General features: G+C 34.4%; 1 protein-coding gene across 1 annotated transcript; it reads left to right on the top strand.

Moving 5' to 3' along the window:
• Positions 1-2,093: 2,093 nt before the first annotated feature.
• LOC131030330 (adenosine kinase 1) lies at positions 2,094-18,992 on the top strand. Its single transcript, XM_057961072.2, has 13 exons — positions 2,094-2,394; positions 2,502-2,555; positions 8,120-8,166; positions 8,296-8,327; positions 8,435-8,536; positions 8,669-8,736; positions 8,866-8,942; positions 9,021-9,118; positions 9,235-9,305; positions 9,664-9,730; positions 9,815-9,937; positions 18,382-18,442; positions 18,524-18,992. Exons 1-13 carry the CDS (start codon positions 2,318-2,320, stop codon positions 18,673-18,675), a joined length of 1,029 nt encoding a protein of 342 aa, XP_057817055.2. The 5' UTR covers positions 2,094-2,317; the 3' UTR covers positions 18,676-18,992.
• Positions 18,993-19,669: the final 677 nt, after the last annotated feature.

The raw sequence follows: 19,669 nt of genomic DNA, 5'->3' as shown, positions 1-19,669 counted from the left end.
TCACTTAATACACACATGCATACATACAAAACACACACATATATGATATGATTTGCATATAAATTATGGTGAGATATAATTTACAAATACACATTAAGATTTAGACACTATTGAATGTAAATAATTTTATAAAAAAATAGTAATTATAATAAAGTATATATTGATTTGATTATATTATAAATGATAATAACAATAAGCTTACCTAACTCAAATGATATAAATATAAATGAGGGATCATATTCTTTTTATACACATTCATGTTGTAAAGGAACATGTGATATTATCCTAACAACAATAACCACATCCTATTTGATGATGAAATAATAGTTGTTGATATGGACAAAATGACTATTAGTAAATATAATGAGGGTGATAATAATACTATTAATATTTAGGTTCCACTAAATTGTTATATTGAACAAAGGACATTAGAAATGAAATATTTGAATATTAACATTCAAAAAATGATTGCATATTATTAAATAATTTTTAAAGTCAATTTTTCGGAATCGTAGTGATTTTGTGGTTAGTCAAATATGGTATGATAATGTTGATGATGATATATTATTTTCTTGTCTACTTTTGATATGCTAGTGAGATAAGTAAAGAAATGGTCCCCCTCCTCCTTTTTCTCTCGAAGACATGCTTGAAAGTAATGGTGTTTTTCTTGTTTGTACTTTCATTAATATAAATTGTAGTAAATCTATCCCTTCGTCCTAGTATATCTCCTACATTCAAGATGAATAGGTTTGATGATAACTTATTTGTCACACAACCTCTAACTTGGACCCTACTTAATCAGAAAAGAAATTGAACGTTGTGTTCATGTTGACCCAAACAAGTTTCTCATATTTCATCCATCTTAAATTGTGGGCATTACAAGAGCCAAACATAAGTTTGAAATTTAAAATATCAAGGTTTATACCTATGATCACAAAAGTGACTAGGGTCAAGTTGATTTTACAGATTTGATGTAAAATAGTGAATAAGAGATCTAAGGATCAAAATCAAAGTCTAAAGATCATAGAATATTATTTAGTTATTATTATTATTATTATTTTTCTATTTGTTTCTTACTCTTTGCCTAGTTTTATCTTATTTTTAATCCACCCTCTAGTCTCTCTATTATTTTCCCCCTTCCTAGTTTCTAGAACCTCTCCCTCCATCTACTTTGTCTTCTATGTTTGCTCCTAATCTCTTCACTCTGCTCTTTATTTTTCATCTTGACGATGTATCATGTAGTATGATCCAGAATGTTGATGAAAAAAATTGGCACACAGTGTAATTAAAAAATCTATTACTTGCATAACTTCATGGACTGTGGAAACTACATGATTATAATACCTAAGATGTCTATAATATTGTCATGAACTAAACTCATACAAAGAATCTACCATTTGTAACTAGTCATTACATAAAGACACCCTTTTTAAAATAGATCCAAAACATCAAAGGACCCTTGATTTGTTGGTGAAGTTGAATGGTTCTCACGAGCCCACCAAGGATCAAGTCTTCCTAACTTTAAGACCCTCAAAAACCACAAGGGATTCATACTCTCATATTAAGTAGCCTTACGAGCCCACCAAGGATCAAGTCTTCCTAACTTTAAGACCCTCAAAAACCATGAAGGATTCATACTCTCATATTAAGTAGCAAAAATGATTAAGTTCGACATAAAAATTTCAATTAAAATCCCCAAATCATTAGAAACATAAATACATAATTTCACTATTACAATACAAAAAATAACACAATAAATCAAAACATTTATTATAAGAGACAAATCCTACCTAATTGAAGAATCCATAGATCTATCCTCCTCCTTATAAGACCAAGAAATTTATCTTAAATAAGAATAGAACTTCCTTTACTCCCACTTATATCAAACTCATGTGCATGACTTTTATGTAATATTAGAAGGAAAAAGAAAAAATTCAAGAGAAAAAGTTCCAACCGTTGGATGATGTGCAGAACCCATCTCCATCCATAAACCTACTAACCCACTAACCCTACCTACCAAAAACACTTGGGCCCGACCTGAGTTACCAACTTTCCTTAAAAAAATGACCGAAATATTGCTATTATTTCGAACTCCACCAAATATAAAATTGAATCTGATAATTTAAGGACTATTACAATTCTTAATTGTTAATTCAACTAGGTAACAGACACGGTAGCACGATTCCTGCTATAAGTAGGGGTATAAGGTTTGCAGTGGATCTGAATATTTTTCTTCATCCTCTTTGCAAGTGTTACATAACGATATCGATTCTCCAAAGACACCCATAGAGTGAAAGTAGAGCCCCAGAGAGCAGATATGGAGGGTATATTGCTGGGGATGGGCAACCCTCTGCTCGATATTTCTGCTGTTGTAGATGAGGAATTTCTCAAGAAGTGAGTGGAAGTTTCAGATCTTAATACCAATGCCATGCATTTGTTGTTTTGTTTCCTTGTGTTTTCTCTTTTTCTTTCTTCTTATTGTGTTCATTGCATTTTTGTAGGTATGACGTGACGCTCAACAATGCCATCTTAGCAGAGGAGAAGCACTTGCCAATGTATGTTTATAAGCTTGATTGTTTGTATCGTTTTTTATTGGTTTTTATGGGGTAGTTGATTTTTTGGTGTTTTCTTTGGAATGAAAGATTTACAAGGATTCAAGTATGTGATCTCTAATTGCATAATGGTTACCAGGTTTAGCCCTTGTTTCCATTTTCTTTGAAGTTGTTAGTAATAATTGAATGAATGGGTGTGACATTCTTGCAGTCAATCATTTCTTTACAAGACAAGATACTTTTGACTGGCTTTTTCCACCTCCTCCTTCTCGTTTCATGTCTCAACTATATGCGATTGATAAAAGGTCAATCAAAAGTGATCGTGCCTTGTGAAGGAATTATTTTAACAAGCATGAATTTGATCCATTTAATATGATGTCTGCCTTGGTAAATTTGGCTTTTGTATAATCTTCGGCTCAGATGTTGCCATCGTGGTATTAGCTTCTTCCATTGGTAAGCTCCTTTTTAGTGGCGGGCTGTCTCTTCCATCAAAGTGATCCATCTTTATTTGTGAAGACATGACTTTCACTGGCATGGATTGATCCCTTGAATGCTGGTTTTTGTGAAATCTTTGGCTTAGATGTTGCCATCTTCAATCTGGTATTGACTTCTTATGTTGGTAAACTCCATTTTTTGGGAGGGCTATATCTTCCAACAAAGCGGTCCATCTTTATCTGTGAAGAAATGATTTTTCCTACTCGATCCCTTGAATGTTGGCAGTGTCTTGTTTAAATTATAACTATTCCTATTAGCATAACCAGTTGCTTAGATCCTGCTTGCCTAGCATACTCATAGATTGTTCCTTGAATGTTGGCAGTGTCTTTTTTAAATGCTATTTTCGCCTTAAAGGATAATGGATAACCAATTGCTTGCATTTTGCTTCCTGTGTTATCCGCTCTCTTGCGTTGGGGAATCTGCTCTGTGGGTTTTTCTTTGGCTTAGATGGCATGACCATATATTAATATTCCACTATTGTTTCTCTTCCATCAAAGTGATCTCTATTCGAAGAGATGATTTTCCCTAGCATAAGTGGATCCTTTTACTGTTGGTAGTAGCCTTTGTTTGTTGGCAAGTAACAAGTTACCTTGTAGCATATTCTTCAGCCCAGATCTTGCCTCTCTGATTGTGGTGGCCAGTTTTTTGTACTGGTAAATCTCTCTTTTGGGGCGAATTCAGCTTAAATACCACAACTAAGGGGTATCTATTCTGTTCAAATGATCCTTATTTATGGAGAGATGAGTTTTAAATATTTTGTAGCATAGATGGATCCTGTGAATGTACGGCACTCGCCTTTTTCTTAAATAAAATTCCTCTTGTCAGGTGGCCTTTGGCTCAGATGCTGCCACCCTGAATGCTGTAGTGGCTTTCATTTATCGGTTAATCCTCTTTGTGAGTAACCTTTCACTTGATACACCATGATCTTGAGTGTATCTCTTGGAGTGAAGTTACCATAAATTTTCATGTGGTCTCGTTGGTTGAGGTATGCCACAGTTTTTGGATGCAGAATTTTACCCAATTTCAATCGTTAGCTTGTTTTAATGGGACTTGAATAGCATGATCTGCTACGAAAGCCTGGATGAATTATTGCTTAATCTCATTTCACAAGACAATTATAGCAGTGGCCTTGAGTGTTTTAGTTTATTTTCGGTTTTATTTCCTTAAAGTTTCTTCGTTATTTTCTGTTAATGTGGATGGTGAAGTCCAACATGTGCTCATTGCAACACTTGAGGGGTTTTGGGTTTAAGCCTTTTTTTGCCCATTTTGATCTCTTTGTGAGATGGCCCATTCTGTATTGACATATAAATTGTGGTTTTGATTAGCTGTGGATATTTTTGAAGTGTATTATTCCTCCGAGAATCAGATTCAATCCAATCTTATTCTGGAGATCAGATTCAATCTCCTTATTTTTTATATGTTTGAAACTATATTAGGTGCAACTTCACTTTTCATTTTTTCATCTGTTTGTAATCATCTGCTGTTTCATTTTGATTTTGGCAATAACTTGTAATTTTTGGGAGCACTGACAGCTACACATGCAAAGATTAATAATAACATATATTTTAATATATTTATTGTTTTTTTTGATATATCTCCTAGTTTATTTTCGGTTTTATTTCCTTAAAGTTTCTTGTTATTTTCTGTTGATGTGGATGGTGAAGTCCAACATGTGCTCATTGCAACACTTGAGGGGTTTTGGGTTTAAGCCTTTTTTTGCCCATTTTGATCTCTTTGTGAGATGGCCCATTCTGTATTGACATATAAAATGTGGTTTTGATTAGCTGTGGATATTTTTGAAGTGTATTATTCCTCCGAGAATCAGATTCAATCTCCTTATTTTTTATATGTTTGAAACTATATTAGGTGCAACTTTACTTTTCATTTTTTCATCTGTTTGTAATCATCTGCTGTTTCATTTTGATTTTGGCAATAACTTGTCATTTTTGGGAGCACTGACAGCTACACATGTAAAGATTAATAATAACATATATTTTAATATATTTATTGTTTTTTTTTTTATATATCTCCTAATTTATTGCATTTATATGCATGTTGGAACATGCATACCCTGCTTACATCTTAGTCTGCAGCGGCTGGGATCATTGCCCATTTCAATCTCTGTTCTTCTCTAACATATATCTTATTCCTTTCAGTATGTAGCACAAATTTAAATGTTTTAAACCTGTTGGTCATATTGTGAGGTAACTGTCAAACAGTTGTGCTCCTCAGTATCTTTGTAGCTATGGAAGCTGGCTTGCCACATGAACTTTTACAATATTTAGATCTAATTTTTAATCAGTAATGCTGGCATTTGCTTATCTACTCATCTGTTCTTTTCAGTCAGTTCATTTTAATTCTATATTATATTTATATTTGCATTCCTACTTGTAGCTACAAACGCAGATCAATATGATGATAGGTCTGAGTTGTTGCTTGTCACTTTTCCATATAATGCGATTTTTCTTTTTTTTGAGATGGCTTCTACTATTTAGGAACTATGGTAAATTTTGCAAAGATATGTTCTCTCAACTTGATATTTCTAATTCGTAAATCTGCTCCAGCTATTTTGAGCCCTCTTTTTTAACTTATGAGGTATTTGTTACTCAAATTACCCTAGGTGCTATTTGAATATTTGGTGCCTGTGGTGTGTTTTAATTTTGATGTCATGACATGATCTGATTTCATCTCACATTTCTCTATCCATATTAGGTATCCTTTTTTTCTCCCTCTTTGTTAGATATATTGATTTTTGAGATCAAACTCATCTTTTATATGAACATTATGTATTTTGATTAGAAATTAATTTTGGTGTCATAGCATAATCTTATTTCATCTCACATCTCTGAGTCCATGTTAATTATCTTTTCTTCTACCTCTTCTAATATTTGGTCTCAAGATTGAACCCTACCCGCTATTTGAACATAATGTATTTGATTTAGAGATTATTTTTGATACTATGGCATTATCTGATTCCATCTCTTTCTTTAAGTTTACTTTATGATTTTTTTGTCCATATTAATTGTCACTGCTATTGTATTTATGTCAATATCCAATGCCATGGCTCCATAAGTAGTATAAGGTTGCCAATCAATGGCTGTCCATCACTCTGATATTATCACTGTCCCAAAGTGTGTGGGTGTGTGCAAGTGCAATCAAAAAAGAAAAATGCAAAATAAATATTATGAACAACAGAGAAATAAAATTAGCATTTTCATTTTAGCTAGAACGAATAGCCTTCAACCTTGTAGTCAATGCTTTGATTAGGGTTCTCCCATACTGTTTTCATACGGGAAAACCAAATTATGAAAAAGTGCTGTTTTTTTGACAAGTGAGTAGTAGGTGACTGAAGATTTGACAGTCAAGGAGTTGTTTGAATTTCTCTTTTTGAATGGCAGGATGGTATCAAGTGACTATAGGTTTGTCTGTCAAGGAGATCTTTGAACTTCTTTTGTAAAAGCATGACTATTTTGAGACCTGAAATCTTCTTCATCAATATATTGTTATATTAAAGCTTATTCATACTGATCTACTGTTCATTGCTTAGCAGTTCTCCTTAAGTGACTGGATTTGTTCCTGCATTTTTTAATTTACTAAGTTTTTCCACCTGTCATAACATAGATTCATGCACAGCTGCATTTTAAACTTTGAAAGTAGCTTAAAGAAGGAACTAATTGGCTTGATACATCTAGCATTTCTCTGTAAGGATCTACATTTGAGAATGATAGCTTCCTGAAGTAAAAGGGCCAAGCACCTCTGATTATAGTAACATATGAAAGTGAATAAGATCCACCCCTCCGTGGAAAGAGAGTGGCATCTCCCTCAGATTTCATGATAGGAAGTATACTTAAATAAAGTCTTTCTCACTGATAGGAAGTATACCTGAAAAATTAAGTATTTATTTGTTTGAAAGTCATGGATTATGGTAGATCCTTTTGCCGCACAAGATAGATAATTCTTTTAAAGCTGATCTAATAACTATACTGATGTCCTTGTTGATATTGTGTGTGACATATTGTGCTTTCTTCTCTTCGAAAAATTTACATAGAAATTTAGAATCCATGTTTATGGATATTCCCATTAACAAATTTTTGATTTTGGCTGATGTTTCTGAAGAAAATACCCTAATTTTATTTGATAAGGTTCATGTTGTCTTTTTTAATCTAAATTTATGACCCTGGACATATGGTGTGGTATTGATCTATTAAGTTGATTGCTAAAGCAATTTCATGCTTCCTGCCTCATGCTGTATGTCATTTTGCAGTTGAATGTTGAGGGTCTAGTGCTACTGTCCAGCCAACATGTCCACTTTTGACTCTGGGTCATCCTGGAACTTAAAGTGAACTTTTTATTCATTGGACATTATCTATTCTGGAAAACCCTATGTATTCAATTAGATATCGAACTGTATGGAGATCTATTTTTCCTGAGGACACTTTTTCAGGGTTTTAGGGTCTAATACTTGGGAGTTGACTTTCTTTGTCAATATTTTTTCTTAAAATATTTGACATAAATTTGCCATTCTTTTAGCATGGTATGTCTCGGGCAAGGTTATGGGTTGCAATTTTGTTTGCTTGGTATATGAACATTTTGGTAATTCAATCTGTCATTTCAAAATGAAGATTGGCATTCGGGAATAGTTTCAGGTTCTAATATATGGGAATTATCTTTCTTTGCTGATATTCTTTTAAAAATATTTGTCATATCTTCCATTCTTTTTGTGTTAAGGTGCAATATTTTTTTGCTTGGTAAATAATTATTTTGTTGAGTTTATTAAATATTTTTCATTTGGAAATGAAGATTGCTTCAATTTTTACCCAAATAGAGTGATTTTCTTTTGAACTTGTCAACATTTTGTACCAAACTTAAAAAACTAAGAATTGAATAGGATTTATGACTTCTAATATTGTCAAGATGTTCACCTACTCAGACATGTCCCAAGAATTCTATCCTTTATCACAGTTTGAAATTAAAATCATGTTTTTGTTTACTTTCTGCATTCTCTATAAGGTGTTATGCACGATACATTTGCTTTCTTCAAATTGTACTTACTATATTCCTGCTTGAATCAGGTATGGAGAGCTTGCCCAGAGAAAAAATGTTGAATATATTGCAGGAGGTGATGCTTTTGTTGCAAAATATTTCAACTAAAAGGATTTCTGTTTTTGAGTCAGTTTGGACTACAATGTTTGTTTTCTAGAGTTACTGATATTTCTTCTCTGCTTTGTTTATAATCAATGGTATACAGGGGCCACACAGAACTCTATCAGGGTTGCACAGGTGATCATCACTTTCCTTAATTTAATAACAATGTTTGCATAATTTTCTTTTGAATGTTCTTATTGATAAGCATTTCTGGAAAATAATTTCATAGATTATTGTTGTAGTGGATGCTGCAAATTCCTGGGGCAACGAGCTATATTGGCTGCATTGGAAAGGACAAGTTTGGAGAGGAGATGAAGAAAAATTCACATGATGCTGGGGTTAATGTAATTTTTTTAATTCCATTTATTCAGATTTTTTATTTTCTTTTTGCCATTATGTTTGCTTTACAGTATCATTAATTTTCCATGATTTTCTGATTTTGTGAGATTACGTTTGTATCTCGATTCTCATTATAGGTGCATTATTATGAGGATGAAACAACACCAACTGGGACCTGTGCTGTTCTTGTAGTTGGGGGTGAAAGGTGAGGAATGAATTTTCGAGAAACTCTTTTGTTGGTTTTCCTAGCTTCATTGTTCTGTTTTCTGCCTGTTCGCTTAAGGGCTATGATTGATGGACAGAATTGCTCCACATCTTATATTTGTGATACCAGGTCACTTATTGCTAATTTGTCAGCAGCAAATTGCTACAAGTCAGACCATTTAAAATCACCGGAGAATTGGGCTTTAGGTATGTGAACTAGGCTCTGTTTTTACATTCTCTTCAATTAGAATGAGCTGATAAATTAACTATTTGATTGTTGTGCAGTGGAAAAGGCCAAGTTCTTTTATATTGCTGGATTTTTCCTTACAGTCTCACCAGAATCCATATTGCTTGTGGCAGAGCATGCTGCCAAGGCAGGCAAGGTATTATTTATGCTTTTGGATCTACAAACAAATGTCCCATTTGAGTTATTGGTTCTTGTGTAACATTAATATTTTCTCACAGAAGGGTTATGTTTTCTTTATCGTATACCTTGCAGATATTTATGATGAATCTTGCAGCCCCTTTCATCTGTCAGTTTTTTAAAGATGCTTTGATGAAAGTTTTTCCGTAAGTGCTTTACCCCATATGTTTTTGGGTTTCCATTGTTAAAATAAATTTATAGCACATTCATTCTGTATGTGTTGATTTTGGGTTCTTCCTCCTGTGAATCCCAGTTGTTTTGTTTAATGAAAACCTATCAATTTCTGACTGACTCCAATATTATGTAAATATGTTTGGCCTCCCAAACATTTATCTGATTTGTTTTTTGGAGGAATCTCCAGGCAAATGGTTTTTTTTTTTTCCTCACATACTAAGTGCTTTAGAAATATGTTTTTTGGAGGAATCTCCAGGCAAATGGTCTCTTTCTTTTCTCACGTACTAGGTGCTTTAGAAATAATTGCTTATGTGGAGGCTTCTGTCTTAGGTATATGGATTATATATTTGGAAATGAGACAGAAGCAAGAACTTTTGCACAGGCACAGGGATGGGAGGTAAGCGTGTATACTTAATTCCTGATCTGCTTCAATTTCTGAACTTTGGATTAGATAATTAATGATATTCATATAAAATTTCAGACCGAAAATGTTGAAGAAATAGCCTTAAAGATGGCTGCACTACCAAAGGCCTCTGGAACACACAAGAGGATAGCTGTTATCACACAAGGTGCTGATCCTGTTGTTGTTGCAGAAGATGGAAAGGTAAATTTTGTAACATATTCTTTGTCTTTTTATATTCAAGAAACAACTTTTACATGGGACTCACAGGATACACTTGCTGGAGGAACTGAGTAGAATGAATGAATTGAGGGAAGAAGATAATAGAGCCATTTATTTGTATTTCCTGATTAGAGGCATTTATATTTCGTCTAACAAATCTTGAGTAAATGATTTAGCTTCCATAGCTGGTGGCTTTCTCCATAGGTAATTTTCAAGAATACTTTATAACAAGCAGTCTTGTGCTCCTGTAATTGAAAGGGCGGTATTAGAATGTTGAGTGTCCCATCTCACACTTAATGTACATACTATCAGAGACATTGTATACCATAAAGAAAACACCAAGTTCAAGAATCAAGATTATTATCACATGGTCAACCACTAAGTCCAGACCATCCATCTGTTTTCTGGCATATTATACCTTTAAAATTTTAAATGTTTCAGGTTTCCATGATCATATATTTGATGGTAACTTCTTGGATAACAAATATATATACATATTTTCCCAAAGATGGGTTTAACATGAAGATTCTTAAGTCAAACAATTTTTTTATTTTTTATGTGGTCATATTCATGCATTAAATAATTAATCTTATCCTGCATATACCTGTTCATATAACATGCTGCATTCTAAGATCAGAGGAATAGCTCTTTTTACCTACCATTTCCAATGATTTTCTCTCGTGACTGTATGAGATGTTTTTTGAAATCAATAAAATAAGAGATCTTTGCCATTAAAACATTTGTCAAATATAATTGCTAAGCATGGGAATATGAGCTACAATACAATTGTGACATTTGGAGTCCTCTAAACCTTGGATCTTAGAATGTTGTCATCTAATGATTGTCTAGTTTTGTATTCTAATATGGTTCCACAAAGTCTTAGGAGCAAAGGAGGGATCATTATTGTTTCATAACTTAAAACATTGCATTTTATCTCCATCTTTATGAGTAGGAAAATTGACATTTTTGTCAATTGTTTGAGGAACGTTTGTTTGGATAATGTTTAATAGAGATCTGAGTGTTGTTAAGAGGAGAATACTCTTAGTCTTAGAATTTCAATGGCATCTGTTCAAAATTGAGCACTAGTTAGGAGATAGAGGACCCAATTGCCGCATAGGCACTTCACATCTCTCAAGCTCCTAAGGCTGGTTGTCAATGATGGAGCCACATCGGCAATGTTTTCACTAACTTCTCTGAAAAATTCCCCAAAAAATGCTAGCCCAAAACATGTGCATCCAGTCAAGTATTACCATGCATCTTATGTGTCACCACATGATTGATTGTTTCTTTGATATGACTTGTGAAAAAGGGGCACTTTTTGTCTATTTATTAGGTTAAACCATTAAGAATTGCCATTCCTTAACTTTACAAGTAACGGCTATAAGTCAAAACAGACAAGGCTCCTTGTTGCACAAAAACATGGCAATTATTGGATCCTGTCCTGCAATCGGGTCTTCTCCCATAGTGGATGGCAGGTTATTTGAATTAGTTGGCATTTGAATGGTAAACTGCTTTTTCTTTTTGATCCATAAGAAGTTGTGAACATGGGCTCCACTCCCATAAATGAATGACAAACTGTTTTTTATTATCAATGAATTATGATTATTTAAAAATGGAAATAAATAAAAATCCATCTTGTCGGACATGGCTAGTGGCATATCTTTATTGGTGGACAATATGTCTAAAATGTGTGTATTTTGGGCTCTTTTTTTTATTCCCTCACAATTCAGTGTGCACTGTGCAACAATCATGTTGCATAATACCTCTCATACCTTTACAAGTTTTATCAAAAAGATTTTGTGAGGCATGCTGAGTCTTGACAATTAAATAAAAGCCAAGTTAAAACATCATACATTTTTAACAAAAAAATATATTTAAAAAACAAAGTAGATAATGCAATATAAAAATATAAATCTAAAATGTATATTTGAAGCAAATAAAAGATAAAACTCTTAATCGAAAAGTGTAATGTCCTGTTCTAGAACATTTCTTATTTTTGCATTTAAACAATAACTCTTAATTCAAAATGATAGTTGCATTATATTATAAATATGAATTTATCTAAAATTATTAATTTCATTATAATATTGAGATTTATAGCTTATGACATAATTCTGAAAGTAGTACTCATCTTGATTTTCTGCTATAATTCTCCTTCCAATTTCAGCTATTCGCCTTGAATGATTGTCCCTAATATCCACCCAAGTTAGGCGTTTCTGTCCACCAACTGGCTAAGAGAAATTAAGGGGTTTTGTCCTCAAATCTCTCAATTTTCCTTGGAGGGGTTTTGTTTATTTGGCTTGTAATATTCACTTGTGATAAGTCATAGTATTCATTCCTAAAATCGGTGCCTTTTTCTCCCTGACTTATATACTTTGCCTTGTATCATAGGACACAATCATGCATTGTTCTTTAGACCATTTATAATTTGACTTCAGTTAGTGTTTACTAATCATTTAATGATCACTTCTGTAAATATCTTCTACCTTGCAATCTTCTCCCAATAACTTTTTCTAAATGAACCGATCTCTTTCCATTTGCTATATTTTTGGCTTTTAGCGCCTATACATTTTTACTTGTCTTTATTATGGCTGAGGTGGTTTGTCTTATTTGGCACCATCTTTAATATCTTTTGTTAATTGTTTTCTTTAGCAAATTTCTTTCTTTTGGCTTGATCAGATTCATGTTGTAATGGTGCACTTTTATTTTTCCTTGAGATCCACAAGAGATGTATGTGGGAGCATTGGGTTAATCTTGTTCTAATTTCGAGGAGGGGACATTACAAAAAATTACCTTGAACAACTCGACTTTGAGAATTACATGAAGATGGTTTTTGACATATTTTAGTTTACAATATTGAATATCTATTTAGTGATATTATGTTTGTGTCTTTGGTGATTTGTATATGTATGCGCGTGCTTGTGCATGTATATTTTTACACACACACACACACACACATATATAAGTTGTGGTGCTGACAGTTGATCTGTATGTGTTTTTTTTCTTTGAACACGATGGCAACGTTATTTAGAACCATAGTGCACCAAACAATTTCTCAAGGCCGGAATCCCTCAAGCTAGCTTTATCTGCCCTGTTGACTATTCCTTTTGGTTCAAATATTGTTGTTGTTGCTAAACCAGATAATCATATTCGAACGTGCACTTATTTCTTTGATCTCAATAAAGCTTCTTAAAAAGACGATTTTTAAAATACTTGTTACTTTTTATCTTTGTTTTATCCATTCACTTGAATGTGTGGGTGTGTATATATATGATACTTCTGGATGTGGTATTCATGCTGTGTCCATGATTATTATATCTGTATGGAGTATTCAATGCAGATACATGTATTGAGACTAGGGATGAGTAAGTGATATGCAAAATCTACAAGGAAACATCATAGCTTTAATGAATACCGAATGATAATTGATTTCCCAGGTCTTTTCTATTTATCACCCTGCATATCCTCTAATTGTGTTAACCATCCCATAACATCACCTAGTTTAAGGTGACATACCTTATGTATATAGATCTATAGAATCACACCCATGACATATAGTGTACTAACTCCCTGTCTTTATATACTAATACCAAACATACCCACCGTATTCAGCTCATTGGAAATGCTTATTGACATTCGTAAGGGGGAGCATAGGTAGCAGGTATGAAATGTACTCCAGTTAGTCTAAGCCTTTTTAGTAGGTTAAGTACATTTCAAATCCTATGAAATTCTCATAGCATGGGATTGGCAAATAATAAGATTCAATTCTTATCAATGGCAAGCGTTGCATTGATGGTCTGAGGCAGTGTCTAAAATTGTTTCTGATTCGATTAAGCAGGGATTTTGAAAGGGCCCTGATCCCTTGTACAAAGAGAAAGATGAAGGATTAAGCCCAGCAGGTCAGCAAAAAAGCTAAAACAGAACAGCTACAGAACAGTAGAACAGCAACAGAACAGCAAGAGGCAAATCAGGGTGGTTTAAAAAATTGGTCCAAAGCTCTTTGATTGAGCGCCTTGGAAGGATCCCTCTCCCCAAATCGCATTTTTTTGAGAGGAAACATAAAATCATTGGCACATCCTCCATTAAACCCCAAAGCATTATCTATCCTTGAACAATCCAAAAGGGATTTCCCTTTGTTAAAATCAGTATTTTGAACCTCCTTGGAAACAGGGAAAGTATCATCCTTATTTGTCTCTTTTTTCCAAACAAAGCACTGTTTCTTATTTTTAAGCAAGAGTTGTAGTCTTGATCTACCCTAATGCGCACATGACAGATAACCGGGGAGTCCTCATACTCAAACTGCTGCACCCAATCCCCAAATTTAGAGGATAGGGTGATCTGGGTAGGAAGAGCCTGATTTTGCACACAAAATCTAGCAAATAGTAAGCGCTTCCTAAACTTTTAATCTTATTAGGAGTGCTATGCTTGCCAAAAGATTGGCAATTATCTTGAAAATATTTTCATTCCAAAATTCCAGTGGCAGCCCATACGACTGAACCCAAACAGGGAACAACAATTTTTCCTTCCATGGTTTGAAACCAGGAGACCAATTTTGAAGACTAAGGCCTTTTGAACTCAAAAATCAAGGGCCTTCATAAAGAATCCTTGAACAATCCTCTTGGCAAGAAAAGGAGAAAAACTATTTATCATAGAAGAAACCTTTACCTTGCTATAAATTTTCCGAACTCGAAGGATCCATCTTCTTATAGTATCAATATTGGGCCAATTCTCGTTGAACCTCCCAACAAGAGAATTCTTGAGCCAAGTGTAATGTCTCCACTTTGAAATAGAATTTAATGGTAAATAATAATAATAAAATTAAAATGTAAAAGAAAAAAAATTAAATGAAAATTAAAATATAAAATAACATGATTAAATGTAATTAAAATTTAATTAAGTTAATGAATTGTCAAAGACGTGAATGGTGACTCCCTGAAACATGAGATATAAAAGGGAGAAGAGGATAATTTGGGGATCAGAAGTGCAGGTCAGATTTAAATAAGAAGTGCAGATCTGATTGTGAAAGGTTGTGTCCCTTACAAAGGAGAAATATTGAAGAGTTGCATTCTTTCAAAGGGTGCTAATTTGTGAAATGGTGCGTCTCTTGCCAAAGGGCATACATGATGAAGAGGTGTGACCTCTCCCTCATATTGAGAGATATAAAGGAAAGGAATCAAAGCATCCAATAACATCACCATCAATATGATCAGATCAGATCAGATCATAACTGTTATTAAGTTACAGGCAGTAACATCTTTGTTCTTGGTGGTATGCATGGGATGTTCTTAATATGTAAGCTTAATATATGAAGCCTGATGATGTTCTTATGCAGAATTTAGTAGTAATATTAATATAGACTGCAATATGTATGATAGTCATACTTAATTTCATATACATTCATAGTACATGAAAGACTATAATATTAATAGCCCATTCCTTAATACTTCTGCTAATGTCTATGGAGGATGGGAATGATTTGTGTAGGGAAAGGCAGTCTAAATCCTCACAAGTCAGGAAATCCTGAGATGGGGTAAGGACAGGTATGCCGGAAACCTTGAGGGAGTAGTCCTTAGATAAGATGGGGTTAGGGCCTGCATCCAGAAACCTTGAGGGAGCTTGCTTAATGATTGGTCTCTAAGCACCCTAGCACAATAAATTTCCCTCGGTTTGGGTTAGAGAACTCATGGAAGTAACAGGGATATGACCTTGATATATAGGGTCATGGAATTGTATTAATAAGAAGTAAGTGCCTACTAATCCAAACATTTAAATTAAGATGTTATAAAATTTAATGATGCATTCATTAATATAGATTAATTGTTGATAAACAGCCTGCCTCCAAGTAGGGGACATTACACCAAGCAATTGAATCAGCTAGAAGGGAGTTAGGAACATCAAAGTAGACCTGAGCATGCTTCATATCCACAAGATTGCTGCCCCAAGCAAAACAACCAACTGGAGTCTTATTAAGAAAGGCTGCAGGGTATGCGATAGGAGCAGCAACCGTACGCTAAAAATCAGCAAACCAAAGCAGTAGCTTTTGAAACAACAGAGCTTGAAACATACTTCAAACTCTCCAAGGGATGTCCTCCTCAAAAGACTTATCAGTACCATTTTCCACCTTCTCAACAGGAGTCAGAATATTCTCTGAACCCTTATCATCCAGAGCAATCTCCTCAATATTCTTTTCATCACTATTTTCCTCCAACTCAATAGGAGAAAAATCCTTAACAACTTGAGTAGGATTAAGGGTTTTTAGTAGATCTGATTCAACAAGGAAGATAACAGACTAGGAGAAGGGGGACAAACCCATCTTCTTAGACCAAAAATCTGGTCACCATCCTTAGCCTCCATCACTGGCAATTCGACCATCTTGTTAGCATTTGAATGAGCCTCCAAAAACATATTCATGAGGAACACATCCTCATCATTTGGGTCTTCTCCATCAAAAGGAGAGAAAAAGAGGTCTTCATGTTCCTTAGCATCAAAAGCCTTCTTAGTATAAGAAGACTGCCATGGGGCCTCCAAATGCTTGGAAACTCCCTCAAAAAAAGCGGAGCCAGCTGCCAGATCTGCAGCAGCAAAACCCTCAGTAGCCCCCTCAATAGAGCTAACACTTGCAGATTAGCATTAAAAGCCTTCTTAGTATAAGAAGACTGCCATGGGGCCTCCAAATGCTTGGAAACTCCCTCAAAAAAAGCGGAGCCAGCTGCCAGATCTGCAGCAGCAAAACCCTCAGTAGCCCCCTCAATAGAGCTAACACTTGCAGAGGACACCCTACCATTTCTTTGTGCAATTTTCTTTTGCCAAATCCCTTCGCCGTTTCGCATCACAGTCCGCCACAAACAACAACAAACATAGAGAGAGCACGCAGCTAGGGCTGGGACCCTAGCCTCCGTACCAGAACCCGTGTGCAGCTCCCTGAAGATAGCCAAAGATTTCTGCTACCGTTAATATCTAACCTGATCCTTGTGCCCTTAGTACCCACTGGTATAGTTTCTCCTCTTGGTGACGATCGCAGAGCAGTGTCTAAAATTGTTTTTTGGTGGTTGGATCCAGAGTTTTATAATCTTTCTGAAACTTGATAAATAGCCAGAACAGCCAAAAACAAGGAAAATCAATAAGATGGATTCTTTCTTTGACTCAATGCACTTTTTTGCATCCAAGTCGCATGAACTCCAATGACTCATTTAAAATTATTGTTAAGCTTGAAAAGTGGAAAGAGAGCAATACTATAATATTTGCTGGAATAATTTTTTCTGAGAGGGAATAGGTGTGACATGTTCCAAATATAGATAGCATGGATGCTGTCTTGGCTATCACATACTCTCATACTTGTGCACAATAACTGCTTTCTCAAAACATGCTCTACTCTAGTGCCCGAGACTATTGCTCTTTTTCTCTTTTCTGTGGGATAATTTATAATGTATCCAAATGATCACTTTCTGAGAGGGTGTGAATGCGGATACTGGCTAAAACTGTGATGTTTGGATGCTCTGTTGGCCTCTACACAGACACAGATTTTTGTTGAATAACTGTTCTCCCATAACATTTCTAGAAGTATATTTTTGAACATTCTCGTTTGCCTTTTTCTCACACAATTTTTTATGTTGGAACAGTTAAAAAATCGTTTTGATACTTGCACTTGGTCAGGTTCCCTGGGGATTTGAACCTGTAGCTCTGCTATGAACTACTAGATGTATTTTACCCTTTAGCTCATCCAGCTTGATCTTGTCTATAAATGATGCTCTATGGTGGCCCTAGTACCGACTTTATATGAACTCTTTTTCTCATTTCAAAAGATTTAATGTCTGTACTTAACTATTGAAGATTAATGCATTCTATCACAAGTGATCACATTTTTCCATTTACCGGTTATAAATATCTTGAGCAAGGCACTTGATGGATTAAGCTTTAGAATTTAGTAAATTAAAGGTGAAATATTTGGATATGACTTGAAAATGGACACAAAAGTTTCTTAATTAACTGGTCAACTCTCTCTACATGCAGGCAACAAACTTTATAAGACTCAAGGGACTTGCTTTATATATACTAGAATTGAGTCTTAAGTCTACTTACACAAAAAACCAGAAAGTTCAATGAAACTCTCTCTACATACAGGCAACAAACTTTATGCATTAAGACTCAAGGGACTTGCTTTATATATACTTAGAATTGAGTCTTAAGTCTACTTACACAAAAAAACAGAAAGCTCAATGAATTGACAAAATCTACAAATTTTTGTATGAAATGATGGCAAACATCTTCATCATTCTATCCACAGCTATTTTTTTTGGCCGGTAGTGTATATAATTTTCCAATGAATAGAAGAGTAAATAAATTCTGTTCTGGTTCAAAGCAACTTTTCTGTGCCATCTTGTCATCAGTCAAAATGCTAATGTTATAATTTTTTGTTATCGTTTCAGGTGAAATTGTTTCCAGTGATTCGGCTGCCCAAGGAAAAGCTTGTTGACACCAATGGAGCAGGTCTGTAAACTTTTAACTGTTTTTAAGCGCTTCTAGACTTGTGTAGAAAAACAACCTCTAAATTATATACTGGTTTTGCAGGAGATGCATTTGTAGGAGGCTTCCTATCTCAGTTGGTGCTAGGCAAACCGATTGAAGATTGTGTTGAAGCTGCAAAATATTCAGCGAATGTTATAATTCAACGATCTGGCTGCACATATCCTGCAACACCGGAATATCCAATTTCTCAATAGGCTATTTTATCTCAAGATATTTGAATTTTATTGTACTTGCTGCATTTTGGGCAAGAAATCTAGAATAGTTGTTATTTCTCTGCCATTTTTACGCGAATGCTAATAAGAAATTTAATAACTTGCTATGGTCATTTTTAAGGGGCCATTTCTACCATTTTATTTCAATATTTTCAAATGTGAAAGTGTCCTTTATTGAAATGCATTCTCACCTTTAAGGTTGATGTAATGCTTTCACAAAATTATCGAAAATTGTCAAACAATTTGAAGAAAAATCCATAATATATATGAGCTGGGGCATGCTTGCATCTTTTAGGAAATACTTGATGCACGCAGGGTGAAGGTGCTTGTGATGCATTATTGCCTGGAATGTTTTTAACTTGTGTTAAATTTTTTTCTTTTAATTGAGATTGTTTCTTACAGGGAAAATCAGAATGCTTTTAAGGTTCTATTCCGTCTTATGTATGGGTACAAATAGAATTTTCTACAATTTATGAGCAGTGGATCATCTGTATACGGTTATTGATATTTCATTCTTAGTTTTGCCTTACACTGTAGGGCTGCATCATCTGTATAGTGTTATTGATATTTCATTCTTAGTTTTGCCTTATACTGTAGAGCATGATATACAGCATTGCATCTATTTGTTGGGTTTCATTAGAATGAAATTTATGTGTTTCTCGTAAGGGATTCTGACCACCTTTTACTGTATATCTAGCTGTTTAGATTAGATATATCATGCCAGGACACAATTTTTCTCGTCAGTGTACCTGATTAGAATATTGCAGTATCATTAAGCTTGATTTCATGTGGAAAACAAGCTTAGATGATTAATTGAAGAAAGCCAAATTATCCCCCTGCCCACTTTAATATCGCTATATGATTTGACTATGCTGAGACTAATGTAAATTTGGCAGGGGAGCCCGGTTTGTTCTTTTAGCATGTAGTAAAGTTGTATTGTAGACATAGGTTTGGCCAACCACTTATTGCTTCTGAA

This window comes from Cryptomeria japonica, chromosome 1, assembly GCF_030272615.1.
Source record: "Cryptomeria japonica chromosome 1, Sugi_1.0, whole genome shotgun sequence".
Classification (NCBI taxonomy): Eukaryota; Viridiplantae; Streptophyta; class Pinopsida; order Cupressales; family Cupressaceae; genus Cryptomeria; species Cryptomeria japonica.
This window is presented reverse-complemented; position numbering and strand designations above follow the sequence as displayed.

What these genes read in the sequence shown, in the direction of transcription:
- LOC131030330 (XM_057961072.2), top strand. Translation starts at nt 2,318, where the DNA reads ATGGAGGGTATATTGCTGGGGATGGGCAACCCTCTGCTCGATATTTCT. An exon ending in GATGAGGAATTTCTCAAGAA is followed by an intron (nt 2,395 to 2,501) that starts GTGAGTGGAAGT and finishes GCATTTTTGTAG; the next exon opens with GTATGACGTGACGCTCAACA. An exon ending in CACAGGCACAGGGATGGGAG is followed by an intron (nt 9,731 to 9,814) that starts GTAAGCGTGTAT and finishes ATAAAATTTCAG; the next exon opens with ACCGAAAATGTTGAAGAAAT.